The following is a 20,971-nucleotide window of genomic DNA, read 5'->3' on the forward strand; positions in this document are numbered from 1 at the left end:
TTAAGCGTAAAATATTTTTGTTCTATTTAATTAAACTTGAGAAGATTCATTCAGGGAGAAATTGACTGAGAGTTTTTTTAAAGTTCTCGTAAAGGAAAAAAAAAAGTCTGCATTTCGCAGCAATGATATTAAATTGACTACATTTATTTAAATCTTAAAAATATGGCAGTATGGCACTAGACAAAAACACAGCCGAAGTTATATTCATATATACTTTTTACAGTGATGAGATCAGCATATAAAGTCTAAACTCCATTGACATTTAAAATAATTATATACCCGTTAGTATACTTTTGCAGTAGACCAGTAACATCTAGCTGTAAAGCACACCTCGACACGTCTATAATATTCCATCAACTTAATAGAGAGCCTTGTAAAGATTCTCATCTGGAAAAGGTATAAGTACAAAGTTTTCTCGGCTGGAAAACTTATTTTTTTTATATATTAGTGATACGCAAATGACACTGGTCTGGTTGAAATAACATGTTGTTTCATTTACAGAATTGTTTATTATAATTGCTCTCTACTAATTATATCGGTATATAGGAATGCCAACGCCTGTAGCTCAATTCTCTACCACTATCGACTACCGACAACCGGCATGTCATTGAAAAATGTTGTGTGAAAATCTGATCAGCGCCTCTAATGGGCGTCGTAGGAACCATATAGCAGTACATTCTAAGTGTCAAACTCTCGATACTCGACAGTACAGATTATACAGAATTGCGCTACTAGTCCTTAGTAACAATTTTGGCAGCTTCGGTGTACCGAATACTGCCGAAACTTGCAGAAGGTTATAACGCCGGCCTTTTCAAAAAATTTCTAGGTATATACCTACTGAGGTTTGCATTGGCAGCGTTTACCTGCTAGACTGTAACTGAAAACTGTTTACCTACTACATTATTTCCTTCCTCGTTCATCCGTTTATGCCTAACTAAATAAGTAACCTAACTGACTAATGTTGTGACTAAATTCTTAAATTCAAGAACACTTATTCCTACTATATCTATTTTCTATTCTATTATAAACAGAGAGCTAGAGGTATTTCAGTTTGTGTATATTTGAGTCGAATACAGAACCATGGCATCTCACCTATTTGAGTTAAAAACTATTTTAAACCAGATGGACATATAACGCATCAAAAATGCGTAAAGTTGGAACGACCCAGACACCGACAATAATATACGAAATAAACACTCGTCTATCTTTTACGGTTTTACTGCTAAACAGCTGAACCGATTATGATGGTATTGTGGTTGATGCTGAACAACAACGGACAGTAAGCTTTTCTACCAGAGATGAGTTGTGCTACGCTTATGCTACGTTATTGTAGATTTGTTTGATATCCACCAATGATATTAATTGATGCATATACTAGCTTAGATGCGAGCTGTGGATACCTGATACGCGTGTTGCGTGAACGTCTGTCCTCTCACCCTGCCACTCTCACTGCTTTCCATCTAAGATACCTATGACAAATGTGGTCAGCCGAAAAATATGGCTCCATACCCTTAATAACACGAAATATTGTTACGCGAATATAAATTGTAGCTAGTGTCGCATGTATCCGAACGGTGTACCTGTCCAGTCCAGCGCAATACTAGTCCCCCAGTGTCGGTTAAAGGACCATAGTTTGTGGCCATATTTTTACCCAGGTACCTTATTAAATCGATTCATGGCATAGCTTTGCAACACATCTTACTCGCACATAGCTTAGTATCGGTGGAAACGGTCATAAAGTTTCACATCTTAGCTATTACATCCTCGCAGCCTACAGCACATTTCTGGTGGGAAAGCAATCTTAATTTAGTGTACAATATAATTTTCTTCCGGTACCTATTAGATTTTCACACAGCTTCCGTCGATATAGTATTTATTGGTATTTGTTCAACGAATTCCTCGTTCACTGTACCGTTGCGGTGTATTCTATTACTCCTTGATGATTCCTTCAGCGTCTCTGATCCAGATAAATCAATCGACTGCGATGTCTTTCCAAAATTGTTCTTTATATTGAATCTGAAAAGTGAAAGATCTGCGTTAGTTACTAAGAAATAGGGACATCTTTTAAAACTCTACTCATCAGTCAGCATCAAAAATATATATATGTTACTGTAAAAGCCCGAACTGTGGTAAATCCTAAGATTTTCCGGTAAAACCTAAGATTTACCAACTCTCAATGGTAAAAGTCCGAAAAAGCCAGAGTTTAAAAACTATGTTACGATATATAAAAAAATCCTCCTTCATAACTATGTTTATAACTATTTCACGGTATAATTATATACTGTGACATAGTTATAAAGAAGGAGTTTTGGGCATAGCGACATGGGTAGGTTAGGTTAGAAGGCTAAGGTGGGAGCGAGCGAAGCGAAGCTCCCACCTTAGCCTTCGTGGTTATTTTTTTTTAACCACCCAGAAGGAGGAGCCCCGCGAAGCGGGGCTCCGGCGACATCTCGATATCATCAAGTGAATATAGGTAAAAGTTCGAAATAAAAGAATTGTTCGGACTTTTACCATTGCGAGTTGGTAAATCTTAGGTTATACCGGAAAATCTTAGGATTTGCCACCGTTCGGGCTTTTACAGTAACATATACACTGTTTCCTTAAAAACATTACATAAACTTATTATGTACATTTATATTATTATGTTACTGCAGCTTCAATCATCATATTGTATGAAAATTTTGTTCTAAGTCACAAACCACTCGGACGAAGTCGCGGGCAAAGGTTAGGAGTATTTATAATTACCTTTCACACAATGAAGCGAGTATAGATTTCTTGCAGACGAAAATGACGAATATAGTGACTCCAACGAAAGCATTGTAGAAGTTTATGAAGACGTATAACACAAAAGTTTGCGCCGGCACGAGCTCCAACAACCAACCGACACCAGTTAATACAAACAGCTTTATGTAGATCAAAAACCTGGAATGTAATTATATTAATTACTAGCTGACCCGCGCAACTGCGCTTGCGTCACATAAGAGAGAATGGATCATAATTTTCGTCGGTTTCGTAACATTTTTTATTCTTATTGGTCGTAGCGTAATGATATATAGCCTATAGCCTTCGTCGATAAATTGACTATCTAACACTTGAAGAATTTTTCAAATCGGACCAGTAGTTCCTGAGATTAGCGCGTTCAAACAAACAAACAATCTCACACATACAAACTCTTCAGCTTTATAATATTAGTATAGATAATAATAATAAACATCGATGCACAAGTACAAGGGTGCGTTTCCGCAAAAGCGTAGCCCGCCATCACGGAGTAAAACACTGAAGCGCGATCTTTTACAGTTAGTATGGAGTATCGAGAGTTTGACATTTAAAATATACCAAAGACATAGTTCTCCCGCTAGGGGCGCTGATCAGGTTCTCATATGAAATTTGTCGATAACTAGCCGGTTTTTACAAAATCTATAGTATTTATCGTTTAATTTCCATCGATACTTTTCGCCAGTTTTCTTCAGAGCTGCAGTAGTGTGTGAGTTTATCGCTAACAGGCAGAAATGACGAAGAATCTGTTATAATGATAATATTCAGTGCTGGTGACAGGTCAGTTTATCGGTGGTCTGTCCAGCGCATGCATTGTTTGAGACACATGGCCGCATGTGAGCTGCAAATGAATCATTTATTAATTGATTCACACTATAATATGTAGTAGAGTATTTGAGTTAACCCATTACCATCCCACTACTGCGCAAGTGTCTCCTTCTAAACGAGGGAGGGGTTAGGCCTTGAGTCCACCACGCTGTCCAAGTGCGGGTTGGGGATACTACTTTATGGGTATTATTTGTTGTAAATACCAATACCTTATTGTGAAAATTTCAACTGTCTTACTATCACGGTTCATAAGATACTGCTCAGTGGCAGACAGACAGCAAAGTCTCAGTAATAGGATGCCGTTTTTACCCTTTGGGTACGGAACTCTAAAAAGGATTTGTGTTCGACAAAAAATTGGTGAGCAATAAAAATGTCAAGCTCTCGATACTCGACAGTACCGACTATAGAGAATCGCGCTACAGTTTATGTTAATGTGCAACATACATGATTGTTTTAGCGTCAGCATAACTTTATAATTATAGGGCATTAGCCTGGTGAGTAACAATGAGAAGGCGTATTATCCTTTAACTACTATATACAATAGAAAAAATAATTTCATTGTATTGCACACACTTGGCCTGTATAAGGAAACTTAACAAAGTAGTGCAAATTTGGCTCTTTTCAATTAAACTGACTATTGTAGCCATCTGCATTTCATCAATCTGAAAAGCGATAGTTACCTACCGCTAACCGTATTTTTTTTTTATAAAAGCAACTCCCGCACTAAAAATTGCTCTCGTGGACGTGTGTCGCCGGGACTTTTACAAACATACAAACAACGGACACATAGTGCAACCAGAGCAATTGGATACACTACCGACCGCGCCACAGAAGTAGTAGGACTACTACTATATCAAACCAATGCATAACTTATCGGAAAAATTTAATAATATCCTAAACATTTGGTAAATTCACAGGTAGAAGTAATGAGGCAAAAATGTACTTATGTAATTTAAATCGGATTTTATATTTAACTTATGCATATATTATATTAAATATGTAATTAGCATATGGGAAAACCTCAATGGTTTGTATGTCGTACATACGTTACTAATAATTCTTGGAAAACTTTATATGTGCATCACTCATGCATGACGGTAAATACAAGTATCATTGGTTATGGTGCACGATGGTATTCGTCCAATATAAAATACGTATAACTTACGAAGTATCGTAAGTTATACGCGAGCGAAGCCGCGCGGGTCCACTAGTTGATAATAACAAGCATTCTAATTTGCACAGCTCAAATATTAACAGCCATTGGGCTTCAATCAATATTTCTTTTTACCCATTTAGTGTCCCACTGCAGGACAAGGGTCTCCTCCCAAACGAAGGAGGGGTCAGGCCTTGAGTCCACCACGCTAACCAAGTGCGGGTAGGGGACAAATCAAATCAATTCATTTAGGTCAAGTGCTGACACTTATGATAGTCAATGATAAAGAAAGTAAATTTACCGCCAGTTCGGAAGGTAGGGCCAATGAGAAGAGCAAGAAACTCCTGGCCACTCTTTTTACTGGACTTACAATAAAATCTTTTTTTACCTGTTTTCATTAGATTTCGTGTTCCTTGCGTCACTGGTCTTAGTCACCGCGTGCTTCACTAGCCATATGTTATAAGCAATCATCACATATAATATCAAGTTGATACCGGCCAGTATTCCAATTGGTATATCATGATAAATCTGATTCGGTTTAACTGAAAAATAATAAAAATATTATGCAATACATGTATTGTAGGCTTACCGAAAGAGTATCGTGTTATAACACAGGTATTGGGTTGTAGAGGTCAGATAGGCAGTCGCTCCATGTAAAACAATGGTATCCAGGTACAGTGAGACTGGAAGCCGACTCCAACAAAGTTTGGAACAAAAGACTATGCCAATATATATGTTTTTGATTTGCTTAAAACTTTAAGGATAAGATACTGACTATCAGCAAAGCAGCTACTAAATGGAGGTCTGTTGTACAAATCCGTGTACAATTCCAGTTTTTCTACAGCCACTATCACTAAGGTAAGGAGTAATGGAGTGCCCCAACCATACAGACAGTACAATGAGAACTTGGCCCACTCGCTGCGACAATGTGAGTCATACCGTTTGTTCATACTCCTGAAAATATAACAAAATGTCATCAAAAAACATAGTAAGTATATATTTTTTATTTTGGAAGCCAAAAAGTTAGAGTTCCAAAATATACATACCTTATGTTGCACCACAGATCGTAGGACATAACGTTTAACCAAAACAGAGTGGACATAATAAAGAAGTAATTTGCTGGACCTGAAAACATTTATTATTATTTATTTTTAAAAACAACTCCTGCACTAAGTATTGTTCTTGTGTCGCGGGGACTTATACCATAAACTACGAACTCAAAATACACCCACACCCGAAAAAAATATTTGTGGATCGCACAAATAATGGTTCCGTGTAGGAATCAAACTCACTTTCTCTCGACGCAATGGTAGCGGCGTGGCAAACTATACCTCTGCGCCACAGAGGCATTAATTTCATATGTTATCCTATTTTTTAGATTTTAGCTCCACTTGTTGCTATGTTCAGAGACATAAAGTTAACTAACGATCGTAATTTAAGCCCTGTTATATTTCTGGGTCAGGGCTACCCGAGTTCCGAGTTGTTTCAGGGCCGTACCATCTGTCACATATATATCTATTAGCTAAATCGGTATTCGTGTAGTCTATTTCAGTAGTTGATTCACTGCGGAATCGGTCCGAACACAACGTCAGAACGTCTTCTGCGAACCTAACAGCAGGCGAAGATATACGTGCCAATATTTTATCTCACTAACTAATAGAAAAAATATTTTTATTGCCCATTTACTTATCGGTTAGAGGTCAACCTAGTATCAAACCTTTTAAAAGCGCCCGAAAGACTTTAAGATAGCTTAATAAATCAATTATCTTTATTGCTATTTAGCTTTAGTACCGCTACGAAACACGCATTTATGATATTTTCGCTCTAAGCTCTGCTTTACCCGCTAAGTCTGAGCGTGAGCGTAATCTATACTAATAATATGAAATTGTAGAGTCTGTTTGTGTGGTTGAACGCGCAAATTTCAAGAACTACTGCTGCGAATTGAAAATCTATTTAACTGTTGGATAGCCTTTTATGGAGGAGGGCTATAGGCTCTGTAATATCACAAGAGCAGAGTACCAGTAAAAAATGTTACAAATACGGGGAAAATTTTGACCCATTTTCTTTTATGTGGCGTAAGCAAAAGCGCGAGTCAGCTGGTCTTTGAAATAAAGCTGAGATTCAAAGTATCGTAAATTAAAGAATTACTTACTCATAATCTTGCACATTCTTGAATCGATTAGTTCTTTATCGAGCATGATCATCATTGCCCCTTGTAATATGTAGGCTATCATAAAAGTTATGAGATAAGCCATCAGAATCTTGCCGACGATGTTTTGCAGCTTAGAAATTAAACTGTATACCAGTAGTACCAAGAACATACAAAAAGCTGAAAGCAACGTTCCTGAAAATAAAATAATTTTGATGATATCAATTGTGGACTCAAGGCCTAACCCCTCCCTCATTACGGAAGGAGACCCTTGCCCAGCAGTGGGACATAAATGTATTTATTTATTGTAATATAAATTTTATAGGTATTCGCTGTGTGCACGATGACGGCACTGCCTGGCGGTCGCGTTTTTTTGGCACTCGTAAATGCATCGTCTTTCGTACATAAAATCACGCCTTATTCCCAGTAGAAGCTAGTTGTTTGGTCATAAGTAGTTTATCCATACATCCATACTAATATTATAAATGGGAAAGTAACTCTGTCTGTCTGTCTGTCTGTCTGTTACTCAATCATGCCTAAACCACTGAACCAATTTGCATGAAATTTGGTATGGAGATATTTTGAACTCCGAGAAAGGACAAAGCCTACTTTTTACCCCGGGAAAATGGCGCATTCCCATGGAAAAAAATCAGGTGGCGGACGAAGTCGCGGGTAAAAGCTAGTTAAAATATATAGCAATTTCACCGTTCAGTCTGAGATCGATTTAGCAGTTCCCACCTCCCATTTTGCACAAAGCGAATAAGTTAAAATTGTACGATTTTAATATCGGTATTAGTAGTACTAAGGAACAGTTTTCTCCTACTATAGCTAAAAACACTATTGAATAGATAAACTACAGCTAAATGTACCTCAGAAACCGGGGGTTACTCGTTTACAAAGTGTCTATTTGCATTATACCCATGACAAACACTCGTTAAATAATTACGTCCGTAACACGTAATTCGAAACCAATTATTTTGATATGAATATTAATAAATTGTCATTTGATTACTTGTCTGTCCATGTTTATACTCAAATTACTGCGATATTGGAACATGTACTTGATAGCATATGTGTTTTTATATTTCAAACATTGTTTCATAGAAGTGCAGGCTTATTCCCGACAGTATCGAGTCGAAAATCAAATTCGATTGGTTCAAACTTGTCAAATCGTAGTTTTAAATTTCAAACTAGCGCCTGATTGAACGCTCATTTAAAGTGAAAATAGGATTGTTTGATGTAAATTATTGCCTGCAGAGTTGTTAGTTTATCACCTGGTACTGAATTGATTCATTTGGCAAAGGAATCTTAAGAAGGTATTTTGCGTGCGGCTTTTGGTCGCAGGGCAAAAGTCGTGTTTTAGTCATCCGCGTGAACTCCACGTTACTAATCACCATTCTTACTAATATTGTAAATACACAAGTTTAGAGGTTTGATATTCAATACATATAAGGGAAATAAGGTATTTATGACACAGTTTATAACCTACATTAACACAGGATGTTTTTTGTTTTACTCCAATATTTTTTAACGACGACGAAGTAGTGTTATGTAGCGAAATTCTGTATTATCTGTATTGTCGAGTATCGAGAGGTTGACATTTAGAATGTACTGCCAAAATAGTTGCTACGACGCCCGTTAGAGGCGCTGATCCGATTTTCATACAAATTTCTCTGATGAAAAGCCGGTCGGTAGTCGATAGTAGTAGAGAAGGGAGCTACAGAAGGTAGTAATTTATAAGAAAAGTACTAACCTGTTGCAATAAATGCCTTTTTTTTCGAATCCTCAGGATCCTCCTCACTGAGGCGCGTGTACGCAAATCTTACATACGTACTGTTTAGTGCTACGAAGTCCGCGCAAAAGCTTAGTCTTGCAGTATCAAAACACGGGTACGCTCCCATTTGCTCAACTTTCAACGATCCATCCTGAAAAAAATACATCACATGTGTTATAGACTAAGGTAGGCAGAGGTATAAGCAAATACCCCCTCGTCTGTTATAGTATCCATTATGTTAGTCCAATAATTGGGGGCGGCCCTATTGCCATGATACGAGCACGTTACTGAACTCCGGACTACTATTTAAAATATCCTGTTATAAATTAGAAAAAACTACAAAAAAATAATAAATCTGATGGAGCTCAAAACATAACACCAGAAGGCAGGAGTGACGCGTAAAATGGCACTCAAGCATGCACGCATTTTTCCCTATCGGGTAATTTACCCCTGAGGAAAAATTAGTGCATGCAAAGATCATCACCTGTAGCGCGGTTCTTTACTACTATTTAAAATATATTTTATAACTAGCTGACCCGGCGAACTTCGTACCGCCTAAAATATGCAAAATTAAATGTCTATTTTTCAATGATTCTGAGGGATTTTCTTAATTTTTTCTCCGCAAGAACCTTCTCCTATTAATAACAAATACAACACAAAAAGAATTAGTAAAATCGGTCCAGCCATTCACGCGTGATGTCGTGACCAAGGAAAACGGGTTTCATTTTTATATATATAGATTAGATCTTACGGCACTCACTAGGGGCGCTGATCAGATTTCCATACAAAAAATCTCGACAGGCTTTGTCTATATAGTAGTATGGAATCGCCCTTTAGAAAGAGAACTTTTTGGTTAAGTCTCCATTAGTCGCATGTCTCCTACATCTTTTGTTTTTATTTTTTTAACCTTGTTTTTATTTGGCGCGGAATCTTGCTGACCGAAGCTATTAATATGTCTGCCTAGACTTCATCACCAGACATCGTTGGGAGTTCCACAAATAGAGTAAAGCGTGTTACTAGCTATTTAAACACAGTTTGTAATGTTTTACAAATTTTACGCTCTTTCCGCGTAGATAATGAGATTTGTATGTTTACATTAAGATTGAATACAAGACTAAATAGCCTAACTGAAAATAAACACATTGCGTTCAAAATTGCTCTGTTTGAATCATAAATTAAGATAAAAATGACAAAGACTTGTTTAGTGTTTCCAGTTCAAATACTAATTGCTAGATATGATAATTACTTCTGGGAGTATTAAACTGTCATATCAGAATTTACGCGCGCACAAATTTGCTATTCGTTATAAGTAAATTATAATAATGCTTTGAAAAATGAACACGTAGCAATATTGACTAAGCATAATACCTACTATAGAAGTCATAAGAAGTGCGAAATTTTGTTCGGATATAGGAATAAACGTTTGTCATCGTTTCACACGAAAACAACTGAATCGACTTTGACGTAATTTAGCCTACAGGTAGTTTATAGCCTAAAGTATGTTACAGAAAACTATCTACCAGGGAAATCTATGAATGCCGGCGAAATTCCGGGTAAAATCTTGTTAAATGCCAACGGACCGATGATAAAGAATGGTCGTAATTATAGTCATTATCCTCTATAGTGATAAGCATTTTATATTATTTTCTTATAGCGTAAAGAATTTTTTTTTTTTGTAATTTCTACTATACAAAATACAAGTAATTAGTATTTGTAAATATTTTGCGTAGTTTATTTACAAACAAACTTATCTTACTTTTACTCTCTCTGTCTCTTTTCTTAACTATATTTTCCTTCCGTTCAAGTCTTAATCGTAGGTTAATGCTCTCTTCAATCATTGTTCTTTCATCGACACAATACATCGTTCTACATTATTGACTTCAAAGCAACCCTAACCATATCATCAATGTATACAATTATACACATTCTTGAGAAAAGACCAAAACTATTTCTTTGGTTTTAATCAAATTTTAATGGCACCACAACAAGAGCATCATCGTTCAAACAAAACGAACTAAATCGGGCCGCCTAAAGACTTTCAGGTGACAAACAAAATACAGATGACTTGAAAAACTTCCCCTTTTTGGAGTCGGTTAGAAAGATGTGTTTCAAAAACTAATCCATGCTGCTGGATTTAAATAACATATACCTATTATAAAAAATTAAACAAATTACCTGCAAAACTTTAAATTTGCGACATGCCAAGAACATTAAAATTTTTGTAGAGTCCGATAGTAAGTCATTCTGAATGAAAACAAATCGGGACGATAGAGTTTCTGTAGTGTTTCTCGCTTCTCCTGTCGTTTTATTCAGCTGATACACATTTATATCCGAATAATTTATTTTCTCTTTCACTTCTCTCTCAGGTGTATAACACACTGGCGGTTTATTCGAAATAAACCGCTTCTGAACTTGGCCTTGAGGACAACACTTCACAAAACAGTTATTCTTCTCACAATATACACTTTTATCAATAATTTTACCGTCCATGTCCCGCCATGTTGACCCTTCTAACTCGTAACCTTGTACTTTAAAAATAAATATCGTAGTAAAAACAATATGTGATAACATTTTCGTACAGCGATGTTATATGTCCAGAAGGCGAAACTTTACTGAACAATATTAATATCGCGCCTGCTATACAGTGTGTTCACTTAATTAGGATGTATTAATATTAAAGCTAATTGAAATATATATAACTCAAAGGTGACTGACATTCCCCGGTTTCTGAGTACATTTAGCGGTAGTTTATGTATTCAATAGCGTTATTTTTATACGAGTTTAAACGGAAGTTTATTGCATAGGAGGTTAGTGATCTATCAACGCGTAGCCGAAACCACTGGTCGGATCGGGCTGAAATTTGGCATGCAGGTAGATATTATGACTCAGGCATCCGCTAACAAAAGATTTTGATCAATTTTCTCCCCCAAGAGGATAAAATAGGAGGTGAAAGTTTATGTGAAAATTCTGTCTTTAGTCACATACCAAGCGGACGAATTCGCGCGCAAAAGCTGGTGATTTATAATATATTTTTCAACATTTAATTATATGGTCCATACATGTCCAATCACATCTAACTATTTAAATAAATAATGTAGAAACACAAAAGTCTGTCCGTCGCGTATAATCAAAATCGAATTATTTATTTAGAGCAAATTTTGACACTTAAGACAGACGTTACAATAACTAAATCTACGACTAACTCAAGACACAAAAATGCGGGCATTTTATTAAATCGCCAAATTATTTACGATCTGGTTAAAACAATTTATTTATCACTAGCTGACCCGCGCAACTTCGCTTGCATCACATAAGAGAGAATGGATCATAATTTCCCCCGTTTTTGTATTTTTTTTTGGTACGCTGCTCCTATTTGTCGCCTTCCTCGATAAATGGGCTATCTAACAATGAAATAATTTTTCAAATCGTACCAGAAGCGCCTGAGATTAGCACGTTCAAACAAACAAACAAACAAACTCTTCAGCTTTATTATATTAGTATAGAGGTTGATGCCTCAATCAGCAATGTAGACTTAACGTGAATACAATCAAAGGGATGAAATATAGCAAGCAATTTTCTTCACAAAATTAATATCTTATAAAAGAGATATAACTTATTGCTGCATAAATTATACGTGAGCAGACTCGTGTAGGCCCTAAAATATAAACAATTATTATAATAAGCATTTTACCTCGGTTTTGACGCAAAAGGAATTTTGCATTCCAAACTCCATTATATTCGTCTGTACCTGTTCATACGATTGAAAAGTATGATTTATAATATATTATTTCCTGTGCCTACATATATTATATTGCGAAATATACAAGTTACATATTATTATTATGTATTATGTTATACTGCACGGCTAAACCAAAAAAAAACTAAATTTGATGAAATTCTACGTCGAATTTTCGCGCCAGTGGTAGCTTAATTAATAACAGCCATCAACATATCATATTTCTTCTTCTTCTAAAGTACATTTCAATTATTCATTTTTCTTAGGATTCCGTACCCGTCTGTCACCAGGCTGTATCTCATAAACTGTAATAGCTAGGAGACGAAAAATTTACCAAATTATGTATTTCCGTTGCCGCTGTAACAATAAATACTAAAAATCAAAAAAATATATTATGTTTTTCATGTTGTTCATGTCAAAAAATTATATTTTTTGATAAGGGACCCTTCACATTTAGCCGGCTTTTTATGTAGATTTTTAACCTAAATTACCCCGAAACTTCCTTGTTTGTATATATTTCGTAACAGCCTGTATTAATCAAATAATAGCCCGCGGTTACACGGCGGGTGGTTTATCAATTGATCGAATTGCCGTTTATGGTAGGTTTTACTAGACATAACTAATTAATATAACTACATCATTTACATCTTACTACCATAAGGTAATTAACCGGATTAACGAAAACTTATTTTACTTGTGCTCATAAAAAGGTTATCTAAAATGCTCAGACTATGTGATTTTTTTCAACACACACACCGTCATTAGATTTCAAACCAAGCAAAGCTTGTACTATGGTAACCAAATTACTGATTAACATAAATAAATAAAATAATAAATAAATATTATGGGACAACTCACACACGGTCATTTAATGCCAAACTAAGCAGAGCTTGTACTATGGTAACCAAATAACTGATAAAGATATGCTTCTAAATACATACTTATATAGAAACATGATCATCCAGGCTCAGAACAAAATACTCGTGTTCATCCTACAACTTATTGTCCCGGGTGGGATTCGAAACCGCCACACATTAATAGGCTCGCCCCCTATAACATAGTACGAGTAATGTAACGAGTGCAACCTGCACCGAAACGTTAGGCATTTTAAAGTAAAATGCGTGTTCGCGTTAATTCCCGTATTCTATCATACATGAAACATGCAACGCGAGAGTTTAAAAGTTATGATAGTACGAGTACTCAAGGTCTAACCTCTTCCTCATACCAGGAAAAAAACAATGCTGAGCAAAAAAAAAATATTAGGTCGTTATTAATTTGAAATATAATATCCCCACTCTGTATACAGTTACTTATAATCAGAAACACAGTATCTTATCTTGAGTAGCAGAGTTCAAGGAACTATTTTTGTTAAATAATTGTTACACCAAATATATCGCTTTTGTGGCACGGCTGGTAGTGTATGCGACTGCCGCGCAAAATGTCTCAGGTTCTGAACGCAAAGAGCTGTAACTTGGCATTTATGCTTCTTGAAGAATGTAAAGGAGTTCAAAGAGAGGCTCATGTTCCCTACTTGCCATAATATGCCATACAGTTAAATCTTTTGATCCCCATATTAAACTGTCTGCATATTAAATGAATCCAAATCAGTTTAACACTGTAACCATATTAACCAGAACGCCACTTGGTGCGATACTTACAAATTCCCTTGTTTTATTCACATCCAAACATCTTGTCATACAGGAATATGTTATGTTTTAATAAATATTTTCTGGTATTTATATTTTCTGTTATAATAATATAATCGTTTTATAGTCAGCCAGTTTATTATCAACATTTACTCGGTTACTTAATAGGGGAAAAATTATGTTACAGATTATATTATCCTGATACCTTTATACCAACGTTAATAAAAATAATTTACTTTATTTATAATTATTTATTAAACAAATTTTAGGCATGCAAGGTTTCCTCACGATGTTTTCCTTCACCGTTGGAGCATGTGATAATTATTTCTAATACACACATAACTTCGAAAAGTCATTGGTGTGTTGCCTCGGGTTCGAACCTGCGACCACTTGCGTGGGAGGTGTCAGCTTATACCACTCACTCACATTTATTAAGGGCATGCAAAGTCCCCAACCCGCACTTGGCCAGCGTGGTGGACTCAAGCCTAGCCCCTCCCTCATAACGGGAGGAGACCCTTGCCCAGCAGTGGGACAGTTATGGGTTAAATTTATTTATTTATTATAATTATTTATTATCAGAACTGAGTATTTTTATAATTACTGTATAAAATATTTCGATTATTAGTTCAATAATTCTGCCACATTATCAAAATACACTCACTCGACATTGATAAAATTTTATATAGCCTTTCAAATTATCAAAATTGGTTTAGCTATTTTTCATATAACAATATAATATTTATTGGTTCGGATATTTATCGATTATCTGATAACATGTGTTTAAACATGTGACGATCTTGAGTCTAAACATAATATCTTTTTGACTAACTACTGGCCGCCATTTCGTTCGCGTGAGCTTTTCTAAAGTAAAGATTGTCTACTGTTACTAGTATACTAGATTGCTAATCTAGGTCTTACCTATACTATCTGTATATCAAATTTCATTAAAAACTATTCAATAGTTTCGGCGTGGTTAAGTAACAAACATCCATCGAAACATAGAAATTTTGGCATAGGTCAATTTGGGTAACTTTGAATCATTTGGGTAACATTGACAGTGGGAATATGAACTAGTTTCGATTATTTTTTCATATGAAACCAACACAATTGATAAAAGATTCCAAAACTAAAATAAACCTAAAATACCCAAATGATTCAAAGTTACCCAGGTTGACTGTACAATATTGGTATTATTAAAGTAAGACTAGGTAGATATTATATTATGAAAGTATAACTAAACTGTTAAATATATAGATCAAAAAATAATATGGTTTAAGTATTTCATTATGTTTTTACAAAAACACATTCCTATATCGAGCCCGGGGTCCCTTTAGTGCATGGTATTCAACTTGAAAACGTGGTAGTAGTGCCATCTGGGTCTTCAGTCGTCACTAATTCCTTGGGTGACATTGCCACTGAATGATTACTGTAAGTTCTACAGTATTATTAGTAGTATAATATTTTTTCGCTAGATGGCACATAACTCAAGACTGATTCGCCCAGATCACAAAGTGCAGCATGTTTTGGAAAGAGTATCTAAGCTAACATGAATAGCTTAGCTTTTTCATGTCAAATAGGGATATTTTGACTAGTGATCACGTGAGCAAACCAGATCCATTCAACGTTGCAATGCTGCCAGTCTTCTGGGCACGTAACCCGAGGACGACGTTATTTTAATTAGGTATATTTATATTGTCATGTTTTTCTTCTTCTTTATAACTATATTACGGTATATAATTATATCCCTAGGGATATAACTATGTTACGGCTTTATCTATCTTACTGCGACAGATACATGACATATGATAAAACTTTTACCCGCGACTACGTCCGCCACCTGAATTTTCCCATGGGAATTCGTCATTTTCCCGGGGTAAAAAGTAGCCTATGTCCTTTCTCGGGTATCAAAATATCTCCATACCAAATTTCATGGAAATTGGCTCAGTAGTTTAGGCGTGATTGAGTAACATATAGACAGACAGACAGGCAGACAGAGTTACTTTCGCATTTATAGTAGTACTAGCTGACCCGCGCAACTTCGCTTGCGTCACATAAGAGAGAAAGGGTTAGAATTTTCCACGTTTTTGTAACACTTTTTACTGTTACTCTGCTCCTATTGGTCGTAGCGTGATGATATAAAATATGCTTTTTTTCCACGAAAAATATTCTCAAAATTATTTATATCTCTTAATATAACGAAATCGCGCTAAGGCATATCCGCCATTAAAACAGTTGCCATGACAACGGAATTTTGTTAATTCAGTGTCATTATAATATTGAATATTCGCGACTTCGTTCGCCACCTGTAGCCTATGTCCTTTCTCGGGTATCAAAATATCTCCATACCAAATTTCATGCAAATTGGTTCAGTAGTTTAGGCGTGATTGAGTAGCAGACAGACAGACAGACAGACAGATAGACAGACAGACAGAGTTACTTTCACATTTATAATATTAGTATGGATAGTATGGATGGAGTATTAGTATTAGTATGGAGTATGGAATAGATTTGAAATGTAAATTGAAAAAAAATAGTCAGTTAATATCAAATTCTCGTGTCACAATGTTCGTTTCCTTACTCCTCCGAAACGGCTTGACCGATTCTCATATAATTTTGTGAGCATATTAAGTAAGTCTGAGAATCAGCCAACATCAATTTTTCATACCCTTTGGTGGTAAGGGTTGCCAACGCCTAACATTTTTTTTTTATTTATGTGGCAAAACAACGTTTACCGGATTAACAAAGAAAATAATTTAAATGAAATAATAAAATATTGCACAAAGAGTGTGTTGATAAATGGTCAATAACCCATTTAATTCCCAGCTATTTTTTATTTACCTGTTGTTACGCAAGATGGGTTTGTTAGGAATGCACTAGATCAATTTTCCCCATAGTTTATGTTCAATTAAAACCTGTTACTGTGGAATGCTATTGCTTGGAAAGTCCACTATTTATTTATGTACTTATTTTTATTATTTTACCACTTTACAAAAGGCAAAAACAACTTCGACACAGTTTTCTTCTAATCACTATCCAATTAAAAAATTTATTATAATGCCCGGTCCTTCTAGCCGATAGCTGGCTACAGCGACCAATTTAATTGCAACTGGCCAGTAGTGAAAGACTTTGTTTATAGAGTCCTAGTGTGTGCACAACACACCATACAGTAGGACGACTAACCGACACGACCAGTGAGTGTTCAGGCGCAGGACCGACGGCTTTACGTGCTCTCCAAGGCACGGAAGTCTACTAACCTAACTTTCTAACTCCGGGCAATCTCCGAAAAATTTTTAACAGAAAATTACAGAAGAGACTTTTAGGCCCGACCCAGGATTCGAATCTGAGACCTTTTTCGTGGCAGACGCGTACTCTGCTGACCGCACCACAGAGGCAGTAAAGGAAATAAAAGAAAAACCTATTACTATCTCACTGCTGGGCAAGGGTCTTCTCCCGAAATGACGGAGGGGTTAGGTCTTGAGTCCACCACGATGACCATTCTGCGGGTTGGAGACTTTACATTCCTTCTAGAAAAGTTGTTAAAGAACTCTCAGGCATGCAAGTTTGCATCACGATGTTTTTCTTCACCGTTGAAACAAGTGATAATATAATATTTCTTTGCCTTATATCCCAATAATAATTACTCAATTATAGCAATAAAATATTAAAATAATCTATGCTCCATTAGGTATTTAACTATAGGTAAACATGTCGTATTAGTTATTTCATTTAATGTAGCCGAAATTAATTGTTTAATTATTTAATCTTGTTTTCCTTTTACAATACCGTATATAGCTATGCAATATTAAACTAAATAATAAATTGTTATTGTTATAGTCAACAACATACATACATACAATAAACCACGCCTTTTTAGACGGAGACCAGATAACCCCACTTTCCTTGCCTCATCCACATACATACCTCTTGCCATACAGGACCTCCGGTTATGAGTACCATGTACCTTTTGCAAGATATATTTTAACTAGATTTTTTCTTAAAATATATTTTGCAAAGTTTTCTAACAATTTGACCAACAATCTTAAAAAAAAATCTTGTGTAGATAATGTCGTTGTATGAGTACCTTTTTAAGGATCCCTCACAGAGGGTGCCCAAAGCAACCTATAACAACAGCCCACCGGCAACCTGCCAGAGGACCTGTTGACTGGACAGCTATGTCCCCGTAGCCGCTCACTCACGGTCCTCACTAAAGCCCGGTTTCCATTCGATTCAGACTTCGTTAAACTCGCAAGCGCAAACTCCATACTTTGATATTCAATTTGGTGGAAATACAAGAATGCAGTTTGCGCGTGCGAACTTGCGGACTTAAGGGAGGATGCTGATCGCGCTCTATCTAGCCGCCGGCGACCTGTCCAGCGGCGACACGACGCATCGAAGCGGCAAGGTTTTGTATTAGTACCTAATTACACTATAATAGGTGAATTCCTTATTAGGTATTTAAATATTATATGCGGAAAAAGCACATAAAGCTTAGCGACATTAACTTATCCTTTCAGGAAAAAAGAGCAAAATAGCTTTTAAGCAATACCATGACCATTTTTTTGTTTTCGTGTAGTTGCGGTCGCAGATGGTCAGCACCTGAAAAACATCCTTAAAGCACTATTAACAATGTAATGATTTTGGATACTATTAGGACTGTAACAAAGATCTTAATCATTCCTCAAGACCAGTTGTGCTGGGGTATATTTATTTCGAGGCCATGGAGTTTTGTCGGGTCCGATCGTCACAATACGGTTTAAAGATTCAGCCGTCGATGTCAAGCGACATTTTTCCAGAACCTTAATCTATACTCGGTTTTGCCACCCGGCTAGGCCGAAAGATGCCGAACCGAACATGTGTGTAGTAAACTTAAGACAGTACCTACTCTAGGCTTAGAACTCGACCGCAGAACGCAGAACGCCAGAGCGATGTGGTCGGTATCTTAAAACTTTACCATTGTGGTGACCTCAACGTTTATTTACTTAAAGTACATTGACATAATTGAATTAAATAAGTTCATAGCTATAATTGAAGGTATTAGTAATAATAATATGTATCTAACTAATAGCAATAAACAACTATTGACGCAAGTTGCTTCCGTTCCTTTGTACTTATTGTTTACCTTAATTGATAAGCGCATTCTGCAACTTTATATGAGTCTTTTAACCGCGGCTAAGGAACAACGACCGGACGGATGGATTAAGTTACACTTGCCGATGTAATTCTGTGGATGGGTGACCACAAAAATATACATACCCAGTTCTTTCGTGCTTCACAAGGCACGTTAAATTGTGGGTCTCGGCTGTCATTTTTCAAAGATCTTTGACAATCGTTACCCCTTAAGTAGTCAGAAGCTTGAAAGTCTGACAACCAGTCTCACTGAATGGTTTCGTGTTAAAACCTGAAAACTGGATTGTGGAGGTCCGATCGGCATCCGGTGAGAGCCTACTCCAACATAGTTAGAAGACAGTCTAGGTTTATTGATATGAGTCTTTAGCCCTTTCTTCTAGGGATGCAGATGTTATATGTTTTAGAAACATAGTTAGTTAATACTATTAGTAAATGATGTTGGTATCGATGTTTTTTTTTATTTTTTTTTTTATTAGGTCATCTATTTAACTTAATTACAAGCCCTGTCCAATTTTATTTGTCACTTTTAACAATAAAGTTATCCTAGAAGGTTTGGTGAAGTTATAAACACGAGTATAAAATACTCGATGTTTTTCATAACGAGGTTTGCACTTCGACTTTGGATAATTTTAATGACCAATGAGGAAAATTACCGAATACCCAATTATTGCAATTAATTGTCCCTTTATGTGACAGCCTATGTGACGCGATCGATAGAGGTTGAAATTGATTCGCAGAGGTCACAGGTCCGAATCCCGGATCAAAAAGATGCTTCACAGTTGTTCTGACAACAAACGCCTTTACAACTCCCGCACTATGAATTGCTTTTGTGTCGTGGGGACTTTAACAAACATACAAACAACGGACACAAAGTACAACCAGGGGGGCTAACACGTATCTCCGTTGACAATTATTTGAAAGCCAATACGCTGTTTACCCCCTTAAAATGTTACTTCAAAGCAACAATGTACTGAATAGTGACCATCAATTTGACATACAACTGAGGTACGCGATAAGCCCACAGATCCGAAACAACTATTTGTGAATCGCATAAATATTTGTTCCGTGTGGGTATCGAACCCCGATCTACCGGTATCACCTTAACCAAACTGGGGTTTGTAGAGACCTCCATGCCACGGAGGGTAGGTAAAGTCGTCCGGCCTACACTTTACATCTCACTGGCCGTTTCGTTTATCCGACCGACAGACTACAAGAGTGATGGGATACAGACTACACATGTGATTTGAGCAGTCACTTGGATACTATAAACAAAGTCCGGCCCCATTGGCTGTAAAATACGCACATTACATACGAAATTCGATAAAATCCTGTAACTTTTTCCTTAACGAATAACTCGTTAATATTAAACGGAAATAAAATGGTTACAAGGCGTTCGAGGAATTAATTAAAACAATTATTAATACCTTAGAAACCAATTAAAAAATAAACGAATACCGCAAAAATATTATAAGAACTCTATTTAATTAGTCTATTAGAGTCGATTTCATTATGGCATGGCAACAATTTTTCTTAGTTAAATAAATAAATTTAACCCATTAATGTCCCACTGCTGGGCAAGGGTCTCCTCCCGTAATGAGGGAGGGGTTAGGCCTTGAGTCCACCACAACCCCTCAATAAATGTATTAAACAAATTTTAGGCATGCAAGGTTTCCTCACGATGTTTTCCTTCACCGTTGGAGCATGTGATAATTATTTCTCATACACACATAACTTCGAAAAGTCATTGGTGTGTTGCCTCGGGTTCGAACCTGCGACCACTTGC

General features: G+C 36.3%; 1 protein-coding gene across 1 annotated transcript; it reads right to left on the reverse strand.

Moving 5' to 3' along the window:
- Nucleotides 1–279: 279 nt before the first annotated feature.
- Nucleotides 280–11,264, reverse strand: LOC142978016 (putative G-protein coupled receptor Mth-like 3). Its single transcript, XM_076122233.1, has 8 exons — nt 10,855–11,264; nt 8,659–8,830; nt 6,909–7,100; nt 5,803–5,881; nt 5,532–5,710; nt 5,145–5,298; nt 2,746–2,922; nt 280–2,016 (listed from the first exon to the last, which is right to left on the reverse strand). Exons 1-8 carry the CDS (start codon nt 11,248–11,250, stop codon nt 1,848–1,850), a joined length of 1,518 nt encoding a protein of 505 aa, XP_075978348.1. The 5' UTR covers nt 11,251–11,264; the 3' UTR covers nt 280–1,847.
- Nucleotides 11,265–20,971: the final 9,707 nt, after the last annotated feature.

The sequence above is a fragment of the Anticarsia gemmatalis genome, chromosome 13, assembly GCF_050436995.1.
Source record: "Anticarsia gemmatalis isolate Benzon Research Colony breed Stoneville strain chromosome 13, ilAntGemm2 primary, whole genome shotgun sequence".
Lineage (NCBI taxonomy): Eukaryota > Metazoa > Arthropoda > Insecta > Lepidoptera > Erebidae > Anticarsia > Anticarsia gemmatalis.

Bases quoted from the DNA above. Each gene is read 5' to 3' on its own strand.
- LOC142978016 (XM_076122233.1), bottom strand. From the start codon at position 11,250: ATGTTATCACATATTGTTTTTACTACGATATTTATTTTTAAAGTACAA. The intron at 8,831-10,854 runs GTAATTTGTTTA...TATTTTTTTCAG, and splicing joins GCAAATTTAAAGTTTTGCAG to GATGGATCGTTGAAAGTTGA. The intron at 2,017-2,745 runs GTAATTATAAAT...TTCACTTTTCAG, and splicing joins CTCGCTTCATTGTGTGAAAG to ATTCAATATAAAGAACAATT.